At 48.9% G+C, this 26,520-nt stretch overlaps 1 protein-coding gene across 1 annotated transcript in view; it reads left to right on the forward strand.

Annotated features, from left to right (window-relative positions):
* The window catches only part of LOC131592918 (target of Myb1 membrane trafficking protein-like), a 20,810-nt gene extending 1,875 nt beyond the window's left edge, over nucleotides 1-18,935 (forward strand). Inside the window, exons 2-15 of the mRNA XM_058864839.1 lie at nucleotides 5,424-5,508; nucleotides 7,248-7,326; nucleotides 7,492-7,641; nucleotides 7,753-7,887; nucleotides 8,129-8,275; nucleotides 9,253-9,369; nucleotides 9,827-9,960; nucleotides 10,616-10,649; nucleotides 11,137-11,245; nucleotides 12,228-12,348; nucleotides 14,731-14,806; nucleotides 16,963-17,022; nucleotides 17,384-17,420; nucleotides 17,526-18,935. Of these exons, the coding sequence (XP_058720822.1) occupies nucleotides 5,424-5,508; nucleotides 7,248-7,326; nucleotides 7,492-7,641; nucleotides 7,753-7,887; nucleotides 8,129-8,275; nucleotides 9,253-9,369; nucleotides 9,827-9,960; nucleotides 10,616-10,649; nucleotides 11,137-11,245; nucleotides 12,228-12,348; nucleotides 14,731-14,806; nucleotides 16,963-17,022; nucleotides 17,384-17,420; nucleotides 17,526-17,674 (1,433 nt within the window). The 3' untranslated portion in view covers nucleotides 17,675-18,935. The remainder of the gene's footprint in view (nucleotides 1-5,423; nucleotides 5,509-7,247; nucleotides 7,327-7,491; nucleotides 7,642-7,752; nucleotides 7,888-8,128; nucleotides 8,276-9,252; nucleotides 9,370-9,826; nucleotides 9,961-10,615; nucleotides 10,650-11,136; nucleotides 11,246-12,227; nucleotides 12,349-14,730; nucleotides 14,807-16,962; nucleotides 17,023-17,383; nucleotides 17,421-17,525) is intronic.
* Nucleotides 18,936-26,520: the final 7,585 nt, after the last annotated feature.

The following is a 26,520-nucleotide window of genomic DNA, read 5'->3' on the forward strand; positions in this document are numbered from 1 at the left end:
ATATGGGAAAGGAACTCTGTGGACAACTTGAAAGGGCTGGTGATTGAAATTATGAATATTTTCTCCTTTTGTACATTGCTTATCAACATCCTGGGAACATGGATATAATGCTATCTTCCCTACTTAATTTGGGACACAAACACAACTTCCCCAAACTCGTTTGGTAGGTCTGTGGCAGCTGTGTGTCCAACCTGTGAGCCTGATCACCAAACCTGCACAGTGCTGCTGCCCTGGGCTGTCTACAGAAAGATAATGCTGCGTCCTTGTAAATTATTTGGGCAAAGTCATGTATGCTTGATATAGCTTATGAAGTCTAAAATAGCTTTAGATGAAGACTAAGGAATAAAAAAAAAAATCCTCTGTGGCACACCGCAGCAATGTTCTCAAATTCCTTCATTAAGGTTAATCTAGTAAGACCCATTTCTTTCGCTGACTAGGAAAGCAATGCTCAGATAATCTCAGTGATCTGTGACAGAATGAGTCACTTGCAGAGGAGTAGGTCTTCTAGTTTCTTACTCACAGTTCTGAGATTTAGTCACAAAAGTTGTCTCTGTCCTGTTTTTGTGCCATGATGTCTCTTCCCAAATAAGAGGAATACAGACTTGCTTGTTTGGATTTTTTTTTTTTATTTATTTCTGGGTTTTTTTAAACACCAGTGGGAAAATTTCCAAAGACTGATAAAGCATCATAGTTCAGATTCCCCCCTTGAAAGGGAAATCCACTATGCCTCCATCTAGAAGAAGCTTTTTTCCATTTTCAAAATGGAAAATCTAATTTCAAGGAGGTGAATTGTCTCTGAGTGAGAGAATGGAGAAGAAACCACCAATGCTCTCTCCTCACCCTAGAAGTCTAAAATAACTAGTAATTATAGCAATACCAAAAGGGACAGAGGCAGGTTATTTCAGTGAGTGAGGGCAGGCAAGGGATAGAAGTAACGGTGTAGCACAGAGATGACACAGATTTTTTTATGGATGGGAGTTATTTCAAGCATGAGGACCAGGAAATGTTGAGACTGTAAAGACAGAGCAAGTAAAAGGCTCCTGGGTGAGGAGGAGAGGCAGATGCAAAACAATATGCCAGAAAAATCCCCACAACCTTTTGGATCCCACCTTGCAGGTGTTCCTGCTCCCCTCTGTGGGTCCCTGCAAGGTTGTGCTTCTCAAAAAGGCATTGCCTTGTCTTCTGTGCCTGCTCTGTCTGGAGGAAAAGCAACAGAGGCAGCGGTTGAAGTCACTTGATCCCTGAGAATATGAGCTGATTCACAGGAAAGGAGCAGTTCAGAGACACAAATACCCACACCACTATATCAACGCAGTCTGTGTCCATCACCATCCTTGAATTAGGTTTGAAGTCGTATCTCTGGTCTCTCTAGAATGCACGTTGTCCTCAGGCTTCTGAGGAAGGATACAGCTAAATGGTAAAGTCCTGACAGAGCTGGTGCTGAAGTTCCCTCAAAGGAAGTAAAAGCATGAGGCTTGTACAGGATGCTGATTTGGGCCTGTGAGTTTGTGAACTGAAGGGAAGCTGGGAGAAGGGACATCTTGCATTGCTTTCTGCTGAACTTAAGCTGTCTCATGCAATGAACCGCTGGTGCCCTCAAACACCTGTTGACATGGGTGAGAAGGTGCTTGATGCTTTGCTGAGGAACTTAGAGCCAGCAAGAAGCACTGCAGGAAGCACTTTTTGAAGGCTTCATTTGGAGGAGGGGAGAGCATACCACTGGCAAAGGATTTCTGAGCAGCATCTGGCTGGTTATGGGTGCTTCAGGTCGGGAATGGGGAGCAAAGGGGACAGGAGCCTGCACAGTACCTTCTGTCCCTGGCTCCTGTACTCCCCCAAACTACTGACTGCAGTGCTGGTGTGCTGCTGCAGGGACAGTTGAGTGGGATCCCCAACCCCACAGTGTGCTCTCCCCTGCCACCAGGGACAATAACCTTGAAAAGAAGCAAAGTTTGAAATGTACTCATAGCACAAAGCAATGTACAGCTCCTTTGTGCCAGTTATGCCAAGTGTTTGGAGTTCTTTGTTATCAGTTGGTTCCAAATAACTTTTATAACCTAGCTGCAGTCAGCAGGAGCACATCCAGTGCCATGCAGGAAAAGAGCTGATGCTCTGGTTCAACCCGTACCACAGTCCTGCGCGGTTCTGGGTCAATCTGAGCAATTTGTGAGGCAGCAGACTGGAATCAGACAAACCCCACTGCTGTCACACCCGGGAAGCCAGACTGGCTGCCAGAACAATGTGGCTTTGGAGCAGCCCCATGAAGGGCCTCCTGTATATTCAGCAGCCAGTTGGTTTGGGGCTTGGAGGGGGATGCCATTCACAGCCTTGCAATAACCTCTGCCAGGGGAATTCTCTGCTGCAGGTCAGGCTCGGCTGGTAACACACAGAAGTAGGTGCTGCCTGATGAGTCCTCCCAAGCAGAATGCTGGGCGTGTGGCAGTGCCCTGCCTCCCGTGCTCGCTCTTTTTAGGGACTTGTCGCTGTCCCCAGCCATCCTGGGCTCAGATTTCGTGCGGAGCAGACAGCTCATGTGCTAATTACAGCTCATGAAATGGGGCCAGCCACCCTGATCCTTCATGTGACTAATTAGGCTTTGTTTCCTTCCCTTCTGCAGGCTTTACAAAAGAGCAAAGTTCAGGATTTTGGAGAAAACTCCATATCTTACTAGGCTTGGACAGTCCCTTACAGCTTGGAAGAGAGCAAGGAGGATTAGAAGGGCATTAACTCCAGCTTTCCCAATGCCAGCTAGGCCAGGCCTTAATTTGTACTGGGTAAATTCAAGCATTTTGTCCTTGGAATTGCCTCAGGGTCACATTCCTGTTTCCCATATGCTCTAATACTGCTCTTCCAGCTTTGCATTTTGTGACCCTGTGTTGTGTTTATGGCACTTTTGTTGCTTTCCTGCAGCTCTCCCTTGATGAGTGTATGAACTGGAGTGACAGTAGCAGGATGATCACCGTATTGTGGGGTAACAGGGGCAGGTAACAGGTGTGTCACTTCTTAGGAAGCCCAGTTTTCCCCTAGTTGGCCAGCCAGGTGAAGGAGCACACATGGTTTATTTACATTCCTTTCTGAAAAGCAAACCTGCTGCTCGACCTTGGCAGGATTGGTGCATTTGGAGGGAAAGGGTGGTGGTGAGCAGGTTACAATGTGCCACCTAACATTGGAGAGCAAGGAAAGGGTGTTTGCAGATTCAGTTCATGTTTGTGTACAATGAGAAGGAAGGCTGGGGAGATTTGAACAGCAAGGATTGATGGTTAAATGAAGATTTTATTTTGTCCTTTGTTTCTTCTGAAGCTCAGAGCTTCCAAGCAGGTTCAGCCCTGTTCCTAAGTTGTGGGTTTTTCCTTCTGTGTGCAGTGAGAAAGAGTGGATGTAGACATTTTCAGCAGAGCAACCCCTGTGTAGTGGATTTCTGTGATTCATTGGCAGTTCCAGCAGTGCAGGGAAACTTCTGCCTTGTTCAAACCATGATATGTCATGAGCAGGGTATCCTGGAGGAGAGCACAAGTGAGGGGGGCTTTGTGACCATGTGAGCCAAACCCACCAGACTGACCTGAGCCACAACCTGCCTGCCCACCTGCAAGGCTGGTGACCCAGGGCAGGAGGAAACCTGGAGCTCTGATATTGTGAGTCCTGATTCCAAAGGAGCCCCAATGGAAAACATTTTCCCTCATGTTACCACAGGTTTCCCCCATTGACTGGTACATGCCCTGGTGCATGCCTATTGCCCTGGATGTGTTCTCCACCACATCTCTCAGTGCAATCCTTCCTCCTGTGCCTCACTGAGGAAGCTTGGATCTGCCAGAGATCAGGATCCCTATGTAAAGTTAATACTCAAAGTGACAAAATATTACCTGAATCAAGGAGCCTTAAGGTTATTCCAATAATAGCCAGACCTTTTAAAAGGTGGAAGAGCGTCAAGAACATTCTGCCACTCTCCTTCCCTGTTTGCCTTCTTCCATGTGGCTGTGGCCACAATGTCATCAGCATAATCACTGTGTAATCAATGCATTCTGTAGCCAACAGAAAAGGTGGTGGCAGGATTGTGATAAGATCCAGATAGCTTCACACTGTGGTGTGCAGTCTATGGAAGGGACACGTTTGTAAGAGGCTGCATTGCACAGTGGTGTGAGTAGCTCTGTGCCTGACCCTTAACAGGACATGATGGATGTGCTTACCCAGGCAGGAATTAAAACGTCATCTTCTTCCTGCGTTATGGCCTTATCCCATTACTATCTGAACAGGAATTTAATTTCATTCCCACACAGGGATCATTAAGTGCTGGGCCAAAAGTAGAAAAAGGCAGCTCTGCAGAGGAAGGACCTCTCAAAAGGGGTAGAGGACCCACAGCAGCAAGGGACAGCCCCAGATTTTGCAGGGACAGCAGTTTTGAAAATGCAGGCACTTCTCTAAGTACCTTGCTGGGACTGAGATCTCCTGAAGAGCACCTGGTAAATGCTAAACCGGTCTGGCCAGTTTTAATTCTCTTGCCCCAGTGCTAAGTGTTTTGTAGGATGAGAGAGCTGGAAAGGATGGTTCTTGTCCTGTGATTGCCTTTTGCCGCGTCTCTGTGTTTCCCTGTGGTCTGGGGAGTGCCTGGGTCCTGCTCACCCCACTGGCAGTTCTTTCCCTAGCTACTGGTGGTGTCCCTGAAGGCATCAGTCAATGGCATGGCTAGGACAGAGACATGGATGATTACAGGGTGGAGACACTGGTGCTCCCAGTAATAGCTGCTCATTTCCCAAATCTCTGCCTTGAATAAATAACATCAAGGCTGACTGAGGAATTCCTAATTAAAAGGGACACAATCAAAGCTGGAACAATATTGCTTCAACTTCAGCCTGCGGTTTGCTTCTGCCCACACTCCCTAGAGGCCAGAAGTTCAGGGGAGAGGTGTAAATGTTAAGCAAGAGAAACTCTGCTTTGGCTTTCTGTGTTTGCTTGTTTGTTTTTATAGAGCTGGTGTACAAAAAAAGGGGGGTTGATTCTTTTGTCTCCTTATGTGGTACAGACTAAGAATTGGAGCTATTGGCATTAGATCCGTATCAGTGTGAGCAGGCTGAACTCACACTTTTTCACCTTGCAGTAACAAAGCAAACAAGCCCCCTTTTCCCCATCTGTGGAACTGAAGCCATGCTGAGCCCCTTTTCTTCGTGTGCAGGACACCAGAGGTGTTTGTGTGTCAGTGGTCATTGGTGGCATGGGCAGAGCTGGGCACTCACCATCCCAGCAGTGTGCTCTGCCCTGGTGACACCTAGTGGGGAACACCTGGTGACCCGGAATTTGCATATGGATTTGCTTCCTAGCATGTTGTAGTGGCAGTCAGGGAGAAGCAGGCTGGGGTCTGTGGTCTTGTGAGAGCTTAACTGAAAAGTGCCGGGGCTGCTCTTAACCTTGTCTTGGTTTCTGTTTTCCAGAGAGAGCTACCGATGGGTCCCTGCGGAGTGAGGACTGGGCTCTCAACATGGAGATCTGTGACATCATTAATGAGACTGAAGAAGGGTAAGAAAGCTGACAAGGGCCCATATCCAGCAGCAGGTCCCTGCATTCCTGTAACACCACATCCCTAGGCTGCAATGGTAGTTTGCACTGATGGAGGTAATTAGCTAGGCTTCCCAGCAATCCCTGAGACAAGGCTCTGCTAGGAGACCTAGAGACATAGCAAAGCTGTCAGAGCATTTATTAGATGCTTCTCTATTATCTTGGTGAGCACTAGGAGCCATTCAAATGGCCCTTCAGGGTCCCCAGACAACCTTCTGTTCAAGTCAGGCTGCCTCCCATCTCCAGAAGGCATATTTGCATTTCTTCCACTTTGATTTATTCCCCCTTCATACCCTTCTCTTTCTCTCCTCTGGGAATGTAAAAATCTAAGGGCTGGTGACTGAGAAGAGGGGAAAATCTCAGGCTGATATTCAGTCCTCTCACTGTGCCAGTCTTTCTTGAGTTTCTTCTCAAGTATTTTCATGTACTCAAACACACACAAAGTGAGTGGGGGAGATCTTGTCTCCCTCTCCCTGCAGGGAGATGTTCATCAATCTGCCAGACCTGGTAATTCAGGAGCTGGGGATTTGCCAGTGAATTCAAGGGAGAATGCCCCTTCTCACAGTGGAGATGTCAAGAGCAGCATTTAAAAAAGAAGGTGCTACATGGAATAAAACATGTAGGTTTCACTCCTGCTGTCCTACCCCACAGTGATGTTGACAGAGGATTAGCGAGCCCAGTTTTCAGCTTCATAGTTGTATGGAAACAAAGTCAAACATCTCTACTTACAGATCTGTCACCACTCCTTTTCCACTATCCCCACGGTGCAAATACACCTGTGTCTGTCCACAGTTCTCAGGCCTGAGCTGTGGCCACTTCTTTCAGATCTGAGCACCTGATAACACAGCTGGACACGCTCTCCTGTTGCCCTGCTAGTGCCTATCCACTGGCACCTTGCTGCCCCACAGGCCAATACACTTCTGCCCTCCTCACTGCCTCAGTGTCTCCACCCCACTTTTCTCCTGCAGCTTCTCTTCCAGCTCAGCTTCTCTTCCTGTGCTCTGCAAGAACATGTTGGTTCATTTGTGCCCTCTTAAGACCACAGTGGTCTGAGACCATGGGGTTTCTCCCCTCTGAGAATGGTTAATGAGGCCCTGCGATGCTGTTGCTCTCCTACACACTTCCAATATACAAAAGATTTTACCCCTGCATCTCCCCTGCAGCTTTTGAGCCTCCTTCTCTCCATGGAAATGTTAAACGGCTCCCCTTTGAGTAACACAGGAATTGCCGCAGCTTGATCTTCCTGTTTCTAACCCACACCAAGCTCTTCTGTGATCTCCTCTTCAGTCTCTCTGCCATGGGATTTTGCTCTATCCCCCAGGAGTTTCTAGTATTGTTTTTACTGTGTTCTCTGTTGTGTCCTGAGCACCTTGAGCTGTTGCAGACATCAGCACAGAGGCCTCTAATTTCAGTAACAGCATTCAAGGACACGGTTTAATGGTGGACTTCACAGTGTTTGGTTTATGGTTGGACTCAATGACCTTAAAAGGTCTTTTCCAACCTAAATGGTTCTGTGATCAGCCAACCCCACTCCTCTTGCAGAAGCACAAGCAAAAGCTGCTTTACCAGACACTGCTTCAAGCCAACCTGAAAACATGGTGAGGAGGGACACTCGCTGAGTATGAGGTATCCAGAACCTGTGGCTGTTTTCCTTTGCCTCAACCTTCTGATGATCTTTCTTCATCTCATTTCTCCTTCAGGCCCAAAGATGCCTTCCGAGCCATTAAGAAGAGAATTGTAGGGAATAAGAACTTCCATGAAGTTATGCTGGCTTTGACGGTGAGCGGTCAGGGCTCTTTCTCTGCTCTCTGATATCCTGCTGTAAAGCTGAGTGCTGAACACAAGTTCTAGCACACATGCTGAACAGACACATGTACCTAAAACCAACAAGGGTAACACATGAGGGCAGAGAAGGCTACAGCTAAAGCTTTATTGCCTTTGAAGGTCCTGGAGACCTGTGTCAAGAACTGCGGCCACCGCTTCCACATCCTTGTGTCCAGCCAGGACTTTGTAGAAGGTGTCCTGGTGAGAACAATCCTGCCAAAGAACAATCCACCTGCCATAGTGCATGACAAGGTGCTGACCCTCATCCAGGTGAGCAAGAAGTGTGAGCATCTGCACCAGTCCAGAGAGTGTGTGTCTTTAGGTGTTTGTACAGAAGGCTGTTGTATTTGGTGATGGGCTGTACTGTCTCCTTCTCCCCAGTCCTGGGCAGATGCCTTCCGCAGCTCTCCGGACTTGACTGGTGTCGTTGCTGTATATGAAGACCTGAGACGGAAGGGTTTGGAGTTCCCCATGACTGATCTGGACATGCTGTCACCCATCCACACACCACAGAGGGTATGTGAGTATTGCTGAAGAGAAGAATGTTGGGCAGCTGCCATTCTGGAACAGTGAGGGGATTTCAGGAACTCTGTCTTGAATTTAGAGGGGTTTTGGGTGGTGAGAAGCTCCAGGACAGCCAAGAGCTGTTGGAACCAGATGGGGAATTGACATCAATATTTCTCCTCTAGTTGCACTGCCCTGTCAAGTGTGTCTAACATCTCCTTCTCTCTGTCTCTCTCCCCACCTTTGTCTGTAGACTGTCTATAGCTCCAACTCTCAATCTGGGCAGAACTCACCTGCAGTCAATTCCCCTCAGCAGATGGAGTCCATCCTCCACCCTGTCACCCTGCCCCCTGGGAGAGGCACATCCAGTGACGCGCCCATCACACCCACACCAGAGCAGGTGAGTTGGACACAAGTCCCAGGATGTTGCTGACTATTCCTGTGTTTGAGGCTATTTCACAAACGTTGTTCTGGGACTGCAGTACTGCTCCCGCTCTGGCCTCTGTCTTCAAGGAGCTGTTCCTCTAAAGCACATTCCTTCAAGAGCTCCCCAGAACTCCATTGTGGTTACACTGATGAACTGGGATACCGCAACCCAAATGGAGTGGTTATGTTTCCCTCAGACAGGGCTGCTTGCAGGTAGAGGGAAGTGGGGAGCTGGGACATGATGCCTCCTTATCATCTTTGTTTGTCTTGCCTCACTGCTTACTTTATATGAATCAACCTTGTGTGGCTATGTGGTTTCCAAAGGCTAGGGCTTCCTCACTTGTTTCCCCATCCTCTTTTCTCCTTCCTCACCCTGATTTCATATGACACCATGTTCAGCACCAAAGCCCCAGCTGCCAGTGTTTTGCATTCCCTTACAGAACAGAGGGTAGAGGGTCTGTTCTAAAGAGGCTCATTAGCACCTTGTAAACCAGAGGACTAAAGCTTCAACTGCACACTTAGCTGAGGCTCTCCTGTTGAATGGGAATTAATTGTTTTCTCCTCTCTTACACCACTCTCAAAATTATACAATTTAAATGGCTACCACATGGGAGCTGTTAGCTGAGGAGATATTTGAATCATACCAACAGCCTGTGCTGGCTATTAAAAATCAAGGCTAGACTAGTTGCCAAAGATCCCAGGTGAGGGCCTGGCATCTGCTGCCAGCAAATGAATTTGATGGTAAGTAATGGAGAGGTTTCCTGCTGGGAGCTTCTGAGAGCTAAAATGAGTGGTGACAAATGAACTCCCTGGAGACTGTTCTCTCCAGCTCTGTGAACAGGCATGCACACACATGCATGCAATGTGGTGCCATTCCCTGCCATTCAGAGCTACCTCAGCTATGTCCCCAGCCTCCCCTGGCAGAGCTGTCACTTCACTTTGTTTTTGCAGATTGGGAAGCTGCGCAGTGAGCTGGAAGTGGTGAATGGGAACACAAAGGTTATGTCGGAGATGTTGACAGAGCTGGTGCCGTCCCAGGCAGAGCCTTCTGACCTGGAGCTGCTGCAAGTAAGGAACACTGGGCAGGGTGGAGGGCTGGCACATGCAGCACAATTTAGCAATGACCTGATGGACTGGGGCCCAATGCATGCCAGGTGTGGGGAATGACTGGACAGTTTAGTGTGGGGCTTGTCAGGGAGTGAAGGGATAAGGGAGACACAAGGAAAGCGGATTTTCAGTGGTGGATGGAAATCACATTACTGAGGCTGGAATTATCTCACAGGGGAACTTGTCATCCCCAAGGACCTTTCTTTCTGGATTATGTGTTACACAAAAAACATACAATTATTCCATGTAAAGCTCAGATTCAATTTATCCCTCACACCAATATTTGTTGCCCATGATAGATTTGTTGTCCCTGATAGATCCCAGTAGCCTCTGGGGTCTGTGTTCCAGTCAGACTTCCAAATTTGTGAGTGCTCAGCCATAGTGTGACTTTTGTGGTGACTTGCCCTGCTTTGAACAGGAGCTGAATCGGACATGCAGAGCCATGCAGCAGCGAGTCCTGGAGCTGATTCCCCGTGTCCTCCATGAGCAACTCACTGAGGAGCTGCTCATCATCAATGACAACCTCAATAACGTGTTTCTACGCCATGAAAGGTACCTCTCTCCTTCCCTCTCTTCCCTGCTCTCCCACAAGACTTTACAAGCCCTTGAAGACTGCCTATCCCACCCTTTTGATCTTCCCATGAGTATAATACTCGAGATGTATCAGTCTGTATCATCCATCTCTGAGAACAAAGCCTGTTCTCAGTTTTTGGTGACTAATTCCTGTCCTTTCAAAGCTGCTGTGTCAGTTCCTGATGGGGTATAAAGATGTCCCTGTGGCATAACCCAAAAGAAGGAGGCAAGTGCATGGAAAGAGCTGGTTTTTTAGCTCTGAGGCAGATGGGAACAGAAAGAAATCGCCCAGGTGGGATCAGCATATCTTTTTTTTTCCCTTCCATTTCAACAAACACATCTCTTTGCTGGGATGAAGTCTGGGGAGTTCATCCTCAGATGAACTGTATGGAGAGCTGTTGGTTAGGAGTAACTCTGAAAGATCCTAAGAAACTTTCTTACACCATCTCTCAGGAGACATCAACCCTGTGGGTCTTGTTGGGGTATCTTGAGGGAAAATTGGGCCCTGAGCCATTGTTCCCCTTTCCTAGTGGTTAGGAAAGGGCAGCGTGTGCCAAATCTTATAAATCTCTTTTTATTGCTGTGGGTGAATGAGCCCACACTACTGAAATGCGTCCTGTCATCTTTCTTACAGGTTTGAGCGACTTCGGACAGGACAGCCTGTTAAGGTAACTCAGAGCAACTGCCCCTCTGTGCAGCTTGGTTTGCATCCTGCAGGTCCAGCAGTGCCCTCCCTCCAGGGAGGTTCAGTCTCCTCCACTTAGAAATGGTGGGCTTTGCTGTCCTAGCCAAGCTGCACCAGAGCACCTGGTGTGTAGGACACCCCATTTCCCACTGCAAACCTCTCCTGCCCTGCCCAAAGAGCAAGAGCAGAGCAGCAGCAGCAGTTATTGAATAGTGAGATTCCCATTCCCATATGAGCATTCTCTGAGCACTACCCTCAGAACCAGCATCTGCCCTGCTTACTGACATCCAGCAGATCTGGGAGGCTGGCTACCAAGGCATATGCTGCCCTGGGACACTATTGCCAAACAGTTCTCTGATCACTGTCCCTCTTCTTCAGAAGGTGCAAGAAGGGCTTTCCTCTCCAGTATCAATGAGCTAGGATTGTAGGGTCAGAAACTCTCCACCAGCTTCTTTTTTCTTCTTCCAAAGGCACCAAATGAGGCAGAGAACAGCTTGATTGACCTGGGACCCAGTACTCCTTCAGCATTGAAACAGCCTGAAGTCACCAGCAACCTTTCCTCTCAGCTGGCTGGAATGAGTATGTTGCCATGTGATTTTCCCCTGAGTCTTTCTCCTGTGCTGCTTTGAAAATCCTTTCCTGCCCTTGACTCACCTCCCAGAATTATTTAGTCAGATTCCTAGAGTAACCTAGAAAAATGCCATGTGTTTTCAACTAATAAGCTCATGAAGAAACCTGTATATGCCCCAAGGCACTCAAGCATATGTCTTGGCATCCTCACCTCATGTTGTGCAGGAGGTGGCCATTAGTCTGTGGCTAAGGACCTGGCCTTCCAGCAGGACCAGGGATAAAGCTGCTCCCTCTGCAATGCCTGGCAGCATTGCCTGCTTGCCTCTCTTGCCGTGTGGTGTCAGGCTGACCACTGAGGTCTGGGAGAAGCAGAGAATCTGAAGTTATGCTGCAAAGGCAGCCATGAGCATCTTGGGTTCAGGATGCAGGATTTGACAGGTTGTTTACTCAAAAAGCCCAATGGGTCCTGGGAGTTCTTCGAGACATACAACAGCCTACATAGCACTGCCTGGATGCAGTTGCAGAAAATTGGCATCAGACTGTTTTTACAGACAAGCCAGGTGAGATATTTTTCAAATCAAGTGTTTTTTTCAGATGATGCCTGAGTCATGAAAATCCACTCATCTGTCTCAGAGGTGCTTGCCCAGAAGCACAGGTTACTTTCTTCCATAGGTTATGCAGTAATTCCCTCCAGAGTTGTCTAAGATGCTCAGGAATATCTGGCCTTCAGCATCAGTAAATTGATACTGCTGCTTCTGTCTGAAACTGAGCCAAAAATATCTACTGAGTGGGCAAAGAAACAGCTTCTGTTACTTCACCTACAACTGCACACATGCATAGACTGTGCTGCAGCTGAGGAGCAGGATGGAGGAGTGGGCCTAGAGTAGTTTAGCCTGTTCTGATGACAGTTTTTCCATCCAGCACTCTCTAAGCCCACAGTCCTCCATTTGCTGTTCTGTGCTGCGTGCTCACCCTGCTCTCTCTCCCACAGACCTGGGCTCAAGCAGTGTAAGTGCAGGGCTGCACTCCCTTGACACTTCTGGCAAGCTGGAAGAAGACTTTGACATGTTTGCCCTGACCCGTGGCAGCTCGCTGGCTGAGCAGCGCAGAGGGTGAGTGGAGCAGCTCACTCTGTCCCATCCTGCCTTCTTGCAAGGGATGAGGGCTCAGGGAAAATGGGGCCATGCCCCAACTAGCAGCTCCTGGAGAGAGCTCCTGGGAGCAGCTCCTGGGAGACAGTAGGATGAAACAAAAATGCACTCTTCACACACACCGTGTTAGTAGGATGAGATCTATGATCCCAGTCCTTGTTCCTGCTGCCATCATCTCCCCTTCATGGCATCCTCCTAGGTATGGGGAGATGGAATTGGTCCCTGCATGTGAGAGTTGCAGTGCTGCATACTCTGGGAGACTCAGTGTCTGGGGATTGAAGGCGTGAAGTGGGACTGGCTCAGTTTTCTTGTCTGCCTCTGAACTCACATGCTGACTGGGGTGATATTGAATTTGTGAATCACTGATTACTGATTCAGACTAACAGAATATTGAGCTGAAGTACAGGAAGAGTGCAGTCAGTTGTGGTTTGCAAGAGGGCACTCTTCTGTGCTTCAGCTTCAATCTTGGCAAGTGGGACTGCTGTTTCCTCCTCCATGGTGTGTTTGAGACCTCCTGGTGTAAAGCCCTAATAGTTGAGTCTCCACAGTACTGGCTGAACTGAAGAGGTCTTCTCCACTGCAGAGTGGATTCCTGAATCCTTGTTCTGGAGGAGCTGACAAGAGCTGTGCTGACCAGATCCTCTGGGTTTAGACACTGTGGCTGATCTCATGCTGCTCTGCCTGGCAAAGCCATTTGCTGCTCTTCATAGAGTACCAAGCAGTAGAGCCCATGGGTACATCATTGCCTCCAGCCCTCCAAGGCCTGTGCTCCTGCATTCCTGCAGCCACTGGAGTATCTTGTCCTGCAGCTGGCCAGTAGCAAGTTAAGGTCTCTTAACAATGTTTCCTTCCATTCCTCTGCCTCAGACGGTTCTGGTAAATGTAGTGGGGAAACCCATGGCCTTCACAACTTCATATGTTTTGTCCCTGGGTTTCCCCACTGCTTTTACTGTGTGTTGTGCTGCCTGAGGACAGAGGCAGTCCAGCACAGAAACAGTTGTACCAACAGCACCCAATCTGGGGCTGAAACCGGAGCCACTGGTATGCGCTCCGCGCTGGAGTTCTGGACAGAGGTGGAATTGTATCCTCTCTGCTGTAGCACAGTCCCTAACAGGCTGAGGCTTATGATCTCTGCACAAGTAACAAGACATCTTCTATTTATTCCTCACTGCCCTTCATCTGCCTGCACTTGCACTCCTGCCAGGTAACCTCTCGTGGCTCAGGCTTCACATTTCACTCACAAACCTCTGCTCTCAGTGTCTCCCTCCACTTCAAAAGACCCATTGCTCTACAGCTCCCGTACAGGACTGTGCTGGCAGATCCTCCGGGGTTTGTTCCTGACCCCCCCTTGCTTCATGTGTGTCTCGGTGAGGCAGTGCTTGAGGCACTTCAAGCCTTTCCTGCCATTCTTCCTCATCAGTGGCATGATAGCAGCGCTTTATTTCATCCTGGATGCCATTGTCCACAGCAGCCCCTTCACTGATGAACACTTCTTTGAGAAGTTTGAGCGGCAGTGGCCCAAGCCCCTGGCCCCCAACAAAAACAGCTCCACTTGATGGTCTCCTGGATCTGTGGGAATGGGCCTGGGAGCAGCTGGAGAGGAAACTTGTGGAGAGTTCCTGTGAAAGGCTTCATTTTCCTATGGAGAGTTTTCCTCACTCGGCATGGATCAAATGGTGACGTGTGGCATTGTCATGTGTGGTGGCAGCCTAGAGGGGACACAAGACTGGGATGAGGGAAATTATGGGTGACATAAAACTGTGTGGAAAGAGATTGCTGTAATGGTGCATTTGGAGACCTGGAAGCAACATTAGGCTCTTCTGATTATCCAGTCTCACCTATGGCCAGCACAGGCCAGTGAGCCTCTTCCACCATCACTTGTCATGTGGTGTTAGTTAAAGAGATGTTTTTGACCTGTTCATGTCCATGAAGATATGTATGTAGGGGCTTGTTCCTCAAATCCTTTCTAAAATATCTGTAATATTCTGGTCAGTCAGTGTTAGTTTTCTCTCTTTATAGTCCACCCTAAAGAAGGTAAGTGTCATGGTTAATGCACCTAGCTCTGTAAGTCTATGTCTTGGTTTCCAGATGAGTCCTTGTCAGCCTTCTGTCCCTGTACCAAGGATGTTGTATCCCACAATGATGTTCCAGTGAGCAGATTAGTCTGTTTTGTGGTGGGCTACACTTTTAATAAGGGCTTTGCACACCTTTCTAAAAGCTCTTGGGAGCAGAATGACAAGGATGAAAAGTTGTGCAGTCAGAAGAACCAAATGTATGTTTAGAAGTTCCTTCTCTTCACTCTCAGGCATCTCATCAGCCTGTTGTGTCTCTTTTTGCTTCCAGGGTAAAGTACGAAGACCCCCAAGCCACCAAAGGCCTTGCTGGTGCCCTCGATGCCCGGCAGCAGAGCACAGGAGCGGTAAGTGGCCACAGCTTTTACTGCATCACCAGGAATGAGAGTAACCTCCTGCCTCACCAAGGCACTAAGGGTGCTGTCTGTTTGGAAAAAGTCAAGTGATGATAACTCCCAGTTTCCATCAACCTGCATTTCCTAGCTGGGCTGCATACCTCATTCCTTAAAGCCCTGAGGTAAGGAGCTGTGAAAAGTCTGGGGTTGCCTCAGGCAGTTGAAAGATGTCCCCACAGGGAAATTTCCACCTGGAAATGTTTTATTCCTCTTCAGCAAATTTCCAAGTCTGGTTGCCTTCTCTCTGCAATCAGAGAAGTAGGCTACCATTATTAGTATATTCTTTCCCTCACCCAAAACCCACTGCCTCCCATCTCCCTCACACTGCAATGCAGACTCTCTGTCATCCAGGGGGAGTCTGGTGCCTCTGGTGAAGGAGCCCAGCTGACAAAGTGGATGATGCGTCAAGGAATGGTGAGATCTGAGGTTGTGGAGCACCAGCAGGGAAGAAGGAGGATGGGGCTGCTGAAACAGAAGTGTCACTGGCACAGCACATGAGGATGCACAGCAGACATCAGCAGATACTGCTAACTGAAATAGAGCAACCCTGGGCTGGGCCAGTAGTGGAGACCAGGTTTGAGAAGGAAGCAGGCAGTGTGCCAGTCCTTCCTCAAGTAAACCTATGTGTAAGAAAAAATCCTAGGAGCTCTGAGGCCAAAAAAGATGTGCCACTCTGAGCTAGAGGGTGGCCTGTTTTGGGGTGCATGTCTGAGGCAGAGGCAATAGCTGGTGGCATCATGAGGGCAGCTGTTACCATTCATTCTCCTTGCAGTCTCTTCTCCTTAGCATGAGGTGCCTCATTTGAAGGGAAACACATTCCAACTTTAACTCTGTTGAAGGCCTCCTCCTGTAGCCAGTGGCTGAGCTTTCAGGCAGTTGAATTTGGTCTTTTGGCAGTAGGAATTCCTGCAATTACATTCCCTCAGGCACACAGAGGCTTTGACAGCTCGTGGGTCTGAAGCTTGTTAGCCTTGTCTTCCTGTTATGGGCACAACCCAGGCTGATGTCTGCTCTAAGAAGTTTCCCCACATGCTGTACAGTTGGCTTGAATGCACTTCTACCCCAAAGAGATCCTCTCTGGGTAGGCAAAGCTAGTTTGCTTTGAAACTTCCCTAATCTCACACATCCTCTTCTGTTCCCATTTATCCATCTGCCAGCTGTGATAACTATCTGCGCTTGCTCCCTGGTTTGAGGAAATCTGCCTGTCTTTGGTACGAAGGTGTTACTCTTTTTCTTGGTCTTGGTGTTTTCCTGAGGGCAAGGGAGCTATATATATTAGAAAACTAATAAATAAGTTCCCACAAATACTCTCTCATTCTTCTGCTTGGGGAGCCTCTAGCAAGGGCTGCTTCTTGCTCGGCTTTGTTCAGAAGCTCTTGACTCAAGAAAAGGATCTGAGGTTTTGAATCAAGCTTTGTTTTTTTCAAAGTTACCTCTGTCCACTAGGAATATGTCTCTTTGCTGTTTAAATTGACCAAGGCCATGAATTTTTCTGAGCTAGCCTCATCCCTACTGGAAGTAAAATTTAATTGTTGATTACTTTCTCTTTGATGGGTCTGTTTCAGTAGTTTAGTGAGATATCAAATCCTGCTGTGCTTCATGATCATACCAGGGAATCAGTTCTTGGCAGGTGTCTTTCCCCCTTACTGTGCTGTCAGACCTGGCACCTCCAATATCTTCAGCATTGCAGACTTTGACATCAGACTGTCACTGGTTTGTAGAGGGAAAAAGTGCAGAGAAATGCACATCTCTTGTTCTCTGGCTGCCTACACAAGCAGCCAACTTCCACCTAGTGCATCCTCACCAAAAAGTAAATTCTGTTCCAGTCGTTATACCCCAAAGCCAACCACCAAGCCACAGATGCTTTTAATGGCATGAATCCTGGAAACTGTGTGTCTGGGCATGGATGGAACAGAGGATGCTGGTGAGCAATGGCACTGGTAGCTGGGAGAGCTTTGCAGTGGCAGTGGCTGGATTTGGAGGGGCCTGAGCTGACTGAACAGTGGAGCAAGAGGCTGAGCTCCTGGGTTAGGCTTTCTTCTTACACAGTGGATTTACTGGAACATCCTCTATTTTCTTGGCCTCATCACCCTTTTTTTTGGTGCCAGGTACCAGTTCCTCAAGCCAATTTCATGGAAGACATAGAAAAGTGGCTCTCCACTGATGTGGTAAGTGAGGGGCTGCCTTCTTGGAGCCAGCAGTCCAGCCAGAGCTGTCTGTGGGGCTGGACTTCAGGCAGTGTATAACTACTGTACAACTAATAGTGCTGGCATCACTGAATGTGTGGCACAGGCTGCTGGAAGGGACCAGAGAAGGAAAAGCCAGGGACACAAGCTTTGGGATACCACAACAGTATCATCAGCCTTCTGGGAGCCATAGCTAATGAACTGAGGCACAGGGCCCCTCTAACATATCTGTACTGTAGAAGTGGGGAGAACATTATCCTGTCTCTCTGTGTACAAAGAATCACATCTGTGAGATGCCTTTACCCACCTTCCTTCTCACCATGCCCTTCTCTTTCTTTGCTAGGGAGAATCAGAGGATCCAAAAGGTGTTACCAGTGAAGGTAAGACATGCCAGCCAACCCTTTTATTTAACTCTTCCTGGCAGCACTTTGGCTCTTCCACAAATCTTCCTCTTCGTTAATGGTCTGCTCTTCTCTTGCCCTCAGAGTTTGACAAATTTCTGGAAGAGCGAGCGAAAGTTGCAGACCGCCTCCCCACTTTGTCCAGCTCCTCAGCAGGGAGGTCTGTGTCCCCTCCTGCTGCCAGCCATCATCAGAAGCAAGCAAAGGAAGATGATGCTATGTTTGCCTTGTGAATGCTATGGACCGGTGTGCTGTGGAGCAAGAGGCTGTGTGTGCTGTTTTGCTTGCCTCCAGCCAGGGGCCAGCAGAGGAAGGACTCTGTCCCCTTCCTCCATTCTCTTCCTGTTTTACCTTTGAGTTGTTTTTATTTTTAAGTTGCTTTCAGACATCAGATAATCTTCGTTGTGTTTAGGGATATCATACAATAGACTTGTAAAGGGGGGTTTCAAAGCTGCTAGAGAATGTGGGAGTTCAGTGGGCTTTTCTTTTTATGGTACAGTGTGGGCAAAGCAGAAGAAGCTCCAGAAGAAGCTCCCCAATCCTACTCTCCAGTGAGGTAGTTAGAGATCTTGCCCAAGAAACAGGAGAGGCTGCAGTCTGCTGCTGAAATCATTCCTGCCTGCCTCTTTCCTCACCCCTCCCCTAGAATGTATCTCCAGCCCTCTGCCTGCCAGTGTTAGACTGGAAAGCACGGGGATGTGAAGCATTACTGGTGGCCAAGGAGGAACACTAATGGTAGAGGGACCCTGTTGCTCTAATCTCTCTTGCACAAGTGCTTGTGGTATGCAACACCTTCCCACTCACAACCCCTTCTCTTCCTCTTCCTTGCCTCCCTTTCCCCATCAGTTTATCCAGAATCCTACCCACAGCCCAGATGCTTCCACTGCATGACAGCCAGTCATCCAAGCCCTCGGACTTGGACAGGACTGCAAGCGGTACCCCAGGCTCAAGGGGTTGTCTCCCACGGGGTAGGATGTGCCTTCAGCAAACTATTTGCAGTTAATTTAATTCTCCATTATCATACTTTACTCCCAATGTGCTCTTACCTCCCTCTCTCACTTCCACTGATGCCTTCCACCACATCGTGCCGTGGTGTGGGGAGTCTCTGTGAGCCAGGCCAATGCTACAGCCTCCCTCAGGATGGCTGTGTGTGCCGGGGTCACAGAGCTGCATCCCCTTAAAGCAGGAGGCCCTTCCATCGCCACTGTCACACCCATGGGAACGTGCTGTTGCTGCAGAAGCTCGTTCAGCTGGTGAACACAGAGGGGAAGTGAGACATCAGTCATCTCATGCCAGTGCAACAGCCCTGCAGCAGCCAGAAGTTCCTCTGCACACGGGGAGAAAAACCCTTCAGAGCAAACCGCACACGCTGCCCACTTGTAAATGAAAGCCAAGGAGGAGGGTGCCAAGCTCAGGGCTCCTGCTCGTGGGATTTCTTGATGAGCGTGGGAGAGTTGTCTTTTTTTACTGCACATTAAAGGAGCAAAGACTTGAGCCTCCCTTGAAGAGATGGTGTGTGCTGTCTGTGCTGGTGTGGGAGGGGAGGATGCTGTGGGGAGAAGAGGGATGAAACCATGCAGCCACATTTGCTCTCCATGAAAAGGCGAAGGCACTGGTACTGAGAGGAGAACAGCATGGGGGCTGAGGGTGCTGGGAGCCAAGGCAGGTGCTTTTCGCTACAGTCTTGTGGGGAGGTGATTACAGGCCATCTCAAAATAGCAAGAGGATGAGCTACCTCCTCTCCTTTCCCTCTCTGCCTTGTGACCAGATCTGAAGACCCACCTTGCAGCCCATAAGCCACTTAAAAAGACATGCAAGAAATACAGTTACTACTAAAGGGGCCTCTGGTATCCACAGGACATCCTCAGTTGTCCCTATACCAGCTCTCCAGTGCCTAGCTGAGTGGGAGCTGTGGGAAGGACTCTTAAAAGGAGGTTGAGTGGATTTGAAAATGTCATCTGAAGAAACAAAAGGGCCAAGTGGCTGAGCTTCCCCTGTTGGGGCACGTGCAAGGGAGGAAGCAAGAGCAGGATCATGATGGAACACAGGCTGGTTTTGTAACTCTGGGGCCAGAAAGGCATCCAGAGCAAGCAAGGCCAAGCCCTCTGGCCAGTGCCTGGCCTCAGGCTGCCTAACTCAGCCGGGAAGGAAGGAAGAGCTTCTGGTGCCCCATCAGCGTTTATGAAGGGTACCAGCCTGCTCACACGAGCGATGCTTTAACTAAGTCATGCCTCATCTAGCACTTAAAGTTCTCTGTGCCTCCAGCTGCCTTGGAGCGCTGCTGAAAATTCCCCAAAAGAAAAAACTAAGACATCCCTGAATGAGTATCCTGAGTATGGGGAGTTCAAACTCCTCTTTACTGCATCCGGGATGCCCTGAGCCCACCCCAGGATAAAGACCCCATCTTCACCCTCTCCTTGGTTTTACTTCCCCAGACAGCCAGCATGGGACCTGGCAAAGCCAGGAGGGAACTGTCCCCAAGGAAGACTTGAGTGAAACAGAAATGGGTTGCTGCTATTTTTGTCAAGGGACAAACGGATGGAAAGCATTTTTGGTGTCTGCCAAGTGAGGTCAGTTTGAATCGATGGCCAACAGGTGAAAATTCAGAGAGCTGCTTGTGGCCCTTAGGGTGAGCCTGTCCCCTCCCAACTGTGCAGCCAGCCATGGTCACAGTGCTTTTCACGGAGATTTATCCAACAGTGATGAGGTATCTCTTTTTCAAGTGACTGAAAATATGAAGAATGGGGACAAAGGCATGGAAAGATTCCAAATTAGTGCTGTTGTATTATAGAGTATACCAGTAATAGCTTGAATAATTTTGCACGGTTTCTTTTAAGAAGAAACCTGGGGAAAAAAAATCCTGCTAGGTCTGCAAGGGATCATTTTAAGCAGAGGCTGGGCATTTTGCATTGGCAAAAACTGCTTCATGATTGGGGAAAAAAAATAAAAAAGACAGCACTGTAAGGAATTTTTTTAAATTCCTTTCCCTTTTTAAAAGTTTTCTGATGTTGCTTTAAAAAGCACAGCGCTGCGTGCTCGCCCTGACCACCAGATGGCTGTGGTCACTCGCACACCCAGCCCGGGCTTCCCGATTGCAGAGGACAGCCCCTCCCTTGGCAGTGACCTGCTTAGCAGGCTCTGCCACCCCCGGGGACAGAAACAAAACAAAGTTTTACGGTATTCCAGTATTATGCCGTAACCATCAGCCCTGTGCAGCTTCGCACAGCGACCACTCCAGCACATGCATTTATCCACACGTTGTGACTGCACGGAGGACGGGAAGGGTGCTTGTGCACAGCCTAAGCATCCATTAATAACCATACTGGGAACAGGCTCCTGAACAGATATCCAGGACAGATATTTTGCATGACCCAGAACAGCAGTTGCTATGCCAGATGAAGAAAGTACTGGGTCAGAGTTGCTTGACATCTCTAAAAACTAAATAGACACTAAAAGTTAATGAGAATTTCCATGATGTTTGGGTAGTGTGATACTTGTCATGACAGCATCACATTCATATAGGCAAAAAATTACATGTTTCTCTTTTACCAACCACTAACCTCCAAATGGTACATGAATGTTTTTTAAAGGGTGGTAACAAAAATATGTCCTGATTTCCCACAGTATTGTCTCACAAAGCCAGCACAGAGGGGTCCCGAGCCAATACACTGGGAAGGCTGTTCTCCGTTCCACAGGACTTTCATGTTGCTTTGCCATGTCAAAACTTCCACAAAGCTTATTTTGAATAACAAAATTCTCCCTCCCTTCACAAACTGAGAATAAAGCCACTTCCCCTTTCCTTTAGATTACTGTTGGTGCTGCTAAGGGTGGATGAAGACCATATAAACAAATGAGAGGAAAAGTAGGTGCTCCAGTGCTCGGGAGCAAGGGAATAGAGATGGCCATTGGCAGGATCACTCCCCATGAATACAAGTTTGCTGCAGTGCTGTTTCCAGCAGCCTTCCTGCAAGGCTGGACATCAACCCTTGCCAGGAGCTCTTGGATGGGGTGTGCAGAGGGTGCTACACAGTGCAACAGAGAGGTTGGGGGCTCAGCCCTGTCACGGAGACTGCTGGGGATTCTGCAGCAGGGATTTTCTGGAGAGGATCAGGAATTCCCTCACAGCACAGAAAAGATACATGTGCCTGTATCCAGGCGCTTGTTTTCCTGGCCAATCTCAGCAGAAAAGCATGGATCAGGCATGAAGCAAATTTGACAATGGGGTGAGGCAAGGACACGGCCTTCCTGCGGCTTTAGGGAAATCTCTTTCACCAGCACAGAGTGGTAGGAAAATCTGTGTTTAGAAAGGTTGCTGTGAGGCACTTCAGTGGTATTTTTAGCTGCTTGACCAAAAAAAAAAAAAAATTTAAGAAGAGCTTAAATGGCAGATCAGTCTCAGTGAGAGAGAGGTGCAAATTTCTCTGAGCTCTTCTGCAGTCTTAGCCCAAAAAAGGAGGAAGAAAAACCAAAAAGAAAATTCAAAAAGTCAAGGTGTGGGTGATCTGCCAGCAGTGCCCCGCTGCCCTTGGGACATGTTCTGAACCACCAGCTCCGGCAGGACAGTCAGGCGGTGGCTCACCCCACACCAGGCACCTTCAGTCTCACCACTTCCCGAGTACCTTTGGTCTCCCTCGGCCTCTGCCGGACCACACCCAGCAGCCGAACACTTCCATTCAAATCCCACGTTGCCTTTGTTGGAGTCTGAAATACAGACTGTGTGCCCTTGTTTTTAATATTTAGTTCTAAGATTCAAGAAAACACTGAATTTCATATAATATGAAATTCATGAGCATGTTTTCATGGTGATACATGAAAACAAATGTTAAAGTTAGATAGAAAAAGCTAAAAGTGTAAGTGTGTAGATTAGAAAGTTTCTTAAATCACTGGGTGAAAAAAAGTAGTTTAGAGAACAGGAGACAAGATGGAGGATTTAGGGTGTTGTCCCTTGTCCTTTCTTCTTTCTTCTTCATGTTCTTCTCCTGGAGGTTTTTAGGTAATAGTGAGTGATTGGATAGAAAATGCCACAGTGCATCACAGAGGTGATGGGTCATTGGGTCATTAAGAAAAATAATATACGTGTCTATTGTTAATTGGATAAAAATAAGTATAAAGATAAAAGAACTGCGTAGTTCGGGGCCATTTGTGTATCAGACACGAAGTGTGCCACAAGGCCTTGTTTGTACCATCAGAGGAAAGAAATGTACCAGATTGCAAAGATTAACCTTGTAACCAGCCTGGAGAGACCTGTTAAGTTTTGTAAGGATCCTTCAATAAACACGAGAAACAAGAGCTCGAGAGTTTACTTCGAATCATAAAGACTGAGATAAGTGAAACTCCCCACGAGGGAGGATCCCAGAAGAATTCAGCCCAAAGAAGGCTGAGAGACTAGAGAAAAGTTGTATTCACAGAGAATTGAGCCCAAAGGAGGCAAAGAAAAGGAAAGAGAAATTACAGCCTTGTTAATGATTATTTAGCTAAAGAGCTGCCGGCACCGCTCCGAGGTCTCGCTGTGCCCAGCACTGCTCAGGGGAAGGGCTGAGCCCAAAGCCCTGACTCCTCGGTGCCTGGGGTTCTAGGCAATGCATCCCCCCCAAAAAGGGAGATGTTCTGGCTCCTTATTGCACCGGCTGCAGTCCATAAGCTACATAGTGCACAGGGCTCTCCCATGCTGAGCCCACTCTGCCCTAAACTAAGGTCTTTGGAGTAATATCTGCCCTTCTTTGGCTTATTTCTCCTCCTCAGCGTGTACCTGTCACCCTCTCAAGACAGCAAGTCCTGCCTGCTGCCCTGGAGCGATATTTGGTGAGGAGTGAAGGAGGGAGCACAGACTATGCCACAGACACCCTATGTGTGTCTTGAGTAAGTCACTTAAATTTGCCGCATCCTGAATGCCGGTCTCTAAAATGGATTCATTCCCACACATTGCTCCTGGGTTTGCTGTTTTGCACCAGCACAGGTGACAGCCGGGTGCCCATCCGGCACCCCAGCGTTGCCATGCCTCGATTCCCCGGCACGGAGCAGAGGCTGTCGCAGACCCACAGGAGATGGACACAGCAACCCCGCGCGTCCCCAGCTGAGAGAGGTGTGCAGCTTTCCCAGCCTGGAGCAGCAGCTTTTCCAGCCCTTCCCGCCTCAGCCGGTGCGGCCCTGGGAAGGACGGCTGAAAGAGGAACATTTTATGGCTGCGAGCGATGCCGCGCTTCCCGCCCGGCCGTGAGCCCCAGAGCCCGCGGCCACCGCCTCCCGCGGCTGCTGAGTCACGCTTTTCCCAGCGGGGGCGAACTGCTGAGTCAGGCCCGGGCCGGGACCGCTGAGCAAGGGCGGCACGAGGGGCGATTTGTGCTGAGTCACGGCGGGGCCGCTGCTCCGGCAGGGCGCTCCCTCCGCCCCGCCGAGATTGCGGCGGCTGCTGCTGCTGCTGGCCCCGGTCCCAGTGCTCCCGACAACTGGAGAAATCTCCAGAAACAGCCCCTTCCCACGGCCCAGCTTTACTCCTGGAGCCGGGAACCACCCGGAGGTCATTTGGAAACCTTGCGGGGAGGGGGGGCTCGGGTCTCGCTTTCTGTGCAAAACTTGGCTTCCCGTTCCTCCTTCTCCTGGGAAAAGGGTGCGAGCAGTGAGGTACAAGGTCCTCTTTCTTGTGTACGTGTGATTTGTCAAATCCAAAGCTGCGCCGTTTGTTCTGTCTCGCAGTCAGGGCGCACTTAATTTTCCACGGTTCTGGCACTGAAACAAAGGATGCAGCAGCACTGACTGAAACCTTTGCACAAATGGGACTTTTATTTGCTAACTCTGCCCCATTCCCTTCCACACCTCCCTTTGGCCGCCAGAGCAGCTCCTAGCTGGACACAGGATTGATTCCCCTGACCACCAAGACCCTAGGAAGTGTGGCACGCCCTGTCCCAACATTTCAGCCCAGTGTACCCATAACCTGCTGTGTGCTTAAGGTCACTGCCTGACTCTGGCCAGGCACATGCCTTGCAGGGCACTTGATCTGTTCTCCCTCCTTCTCCCCGCTCTGTTTCCAGAGAGCCCAGGCTCTCTCCTGGCTCATAGCTATGTGCTGGAGACGCCAGTGCGCTGCAACACACATATACCTATACATCTATGAAAATATTTATTGTAATCTCCATTTCCTATTTTTGTCATGCTGGTTCATTTACCCTGGGAAATCTGCCTGCACCTCCATCTCCCACCACTCTGTTTCCTGAGGGGGGTTTGCCTAGCGCAGCCTGTCCATGCAACTCTCCAAAGGTACCAGCAGTGCCAGCCCCAAGGACAGCTGCAGCACCTGAGCTCTCCATAGGGATTTCCAGTGCATTGGACTCTTGACCTCCTTTTTTTCCACCTGTATCTTAGCTCTAGACTGGGATTTCTGGATGCTGAGAGTGCAGTGAGCACAGTCAGTTCTGTTAAGGTGGGGCTGGGAGAGGTAATCTCCCTTTGGTAAACACAGATTAACACACAGGATATCCCTGTACACTCCAGCACAGACTCCTTTCTCCAGCAAGTTATTTTAAGCAGCTGCTGTAACTCCCTTTTCCCTTACCATTACTCAGCAAATCCTGGTCACTGAGTCAGCTGAATGCAAGCCAGGCAGCTGCATTTTGCTGTGTCACGGTTTGAGAGAGCCCATTAGCCCCTCTGAGCTGGCTAAGGCCGGTTTTCCCCATGGAAACCAAGCCAAGCCGAGCTGAGCTGCTGGGAGCTGCCTGCCAGAGCCCAGCGTGGAACAGCACTACCCACAAGGGACTCAAGAGAGCTGATTTTGCATCCTGTGACTGCCTGTGTAACTAGACATTTCTGGCCATAAATCTACTGGCAAAATAGTCTGTTAATGGACAAAGAGGAGAAATTTCCTGTTCCACATGGAAACACTGACCCCTCAAGAACTTTCTGTTGATTTTTAACCGCTCATCTCCCATCTTGTGACTAAACTTTCTCAGGGGCTGGGATGTGCAGGCAGGTTTTAAGCCCAGCAGGAACTTTTACAAATATCTTGCCTGAGGCCACTTCATTCGCCTTTGCTAGAAATCCCCTGGGTAGTTTTGCTGGTGTCCTCACAGTGAGTAGCTCTAGCACTACCCAGCCATAGCTCATTGGAAGGGCAGGAGACAGCAGGGCTTCTGGCAGGCACAGTGGAGACCACAGCTCTGATACTTCAGTGATATTCAAGCAGAATTTCCTAGTGACCTGGATGCAGACTGGCCTCTGAGTTCCCATTGCCCACTATGCTCTGGGAGTTTGCTCCTTCTGCTGAAAGCACTCACCTCCCTCCCTGTTCATTGCTCTCAAGTGCAAAGTTCTCTTTGAGGAGGAGATGGTTCCTCACAAACACCTGCTGGCACATTGGCTAGCTCAGTGTCACTGACCTCCCACCCACCATAAAGCAACAACACAGCAGAAGCAACTCAAGCCCTTGCTGTACAACACTGGAGGGGCCAGAAATGCTCCAGCCCAGCAACTGCAAAGATGATGACACCCCACTTTCAGTTCTCCATCTTGCTGCAGGGCATTTGGGCCTTTCCAGAGGGCTGGGCTCAGTCTCACAGCTGCCCCATCCCAAGAAACCCAAATCAGAGAGAGATCAGACAGCACAAATCACTTACATGGCGTGGCTTTCTTGTCTGCACCTTTGCCCATCTGGCAGAGGTGAGCTGCACCTCTTGTGACCTGCCCAGGGGAAGGTAAAGGCCCAAGAACCCGAGGAAGTACTGCTCCATGTCCTGGGGCAGTATGGTTAAAAGCCAGAAAACCTACCTGGAATGGTAGCAACATGACTAGACACCCTCTCTGTCTTCCCCCCCAGTCTCATTCAGACCTATCACAATCCTGGATGAAAGGGAAAAGGACTTTTAGGTATATCTTTTATGGAGTCTCCAAGCACACAGCTGCTTGGAAGAAGGCAGGAGGGCAGGCTAGGGAAAAAATCATTGGCTTGAAAGCACACAGAAAGTCCTCAGGAAGAACTGGGTGAATTAGCAGGGCTGCGGGTGAAAGGAGGGGCAGGGATTGAGGATTGGATTTTTTTCATATTATTTCACAAAATTAATAATATACTGTCATAACATAATCCTTA

This window comes from Poecile atricapillus, chromosome Z (genome assembly GCF_030490865.1).
Source record: "Poecile atricapillus isolate bPoeAtr1 chromosome Z, bPoeAtr1.hap1, whole genome shotgun sequence".
Classification (NCBI taxonomy): Eukaryota; Metazoa; Chordata; class Aves; order Passeriformes; family Paridae; genus Poecile; species Poecile atricapillus.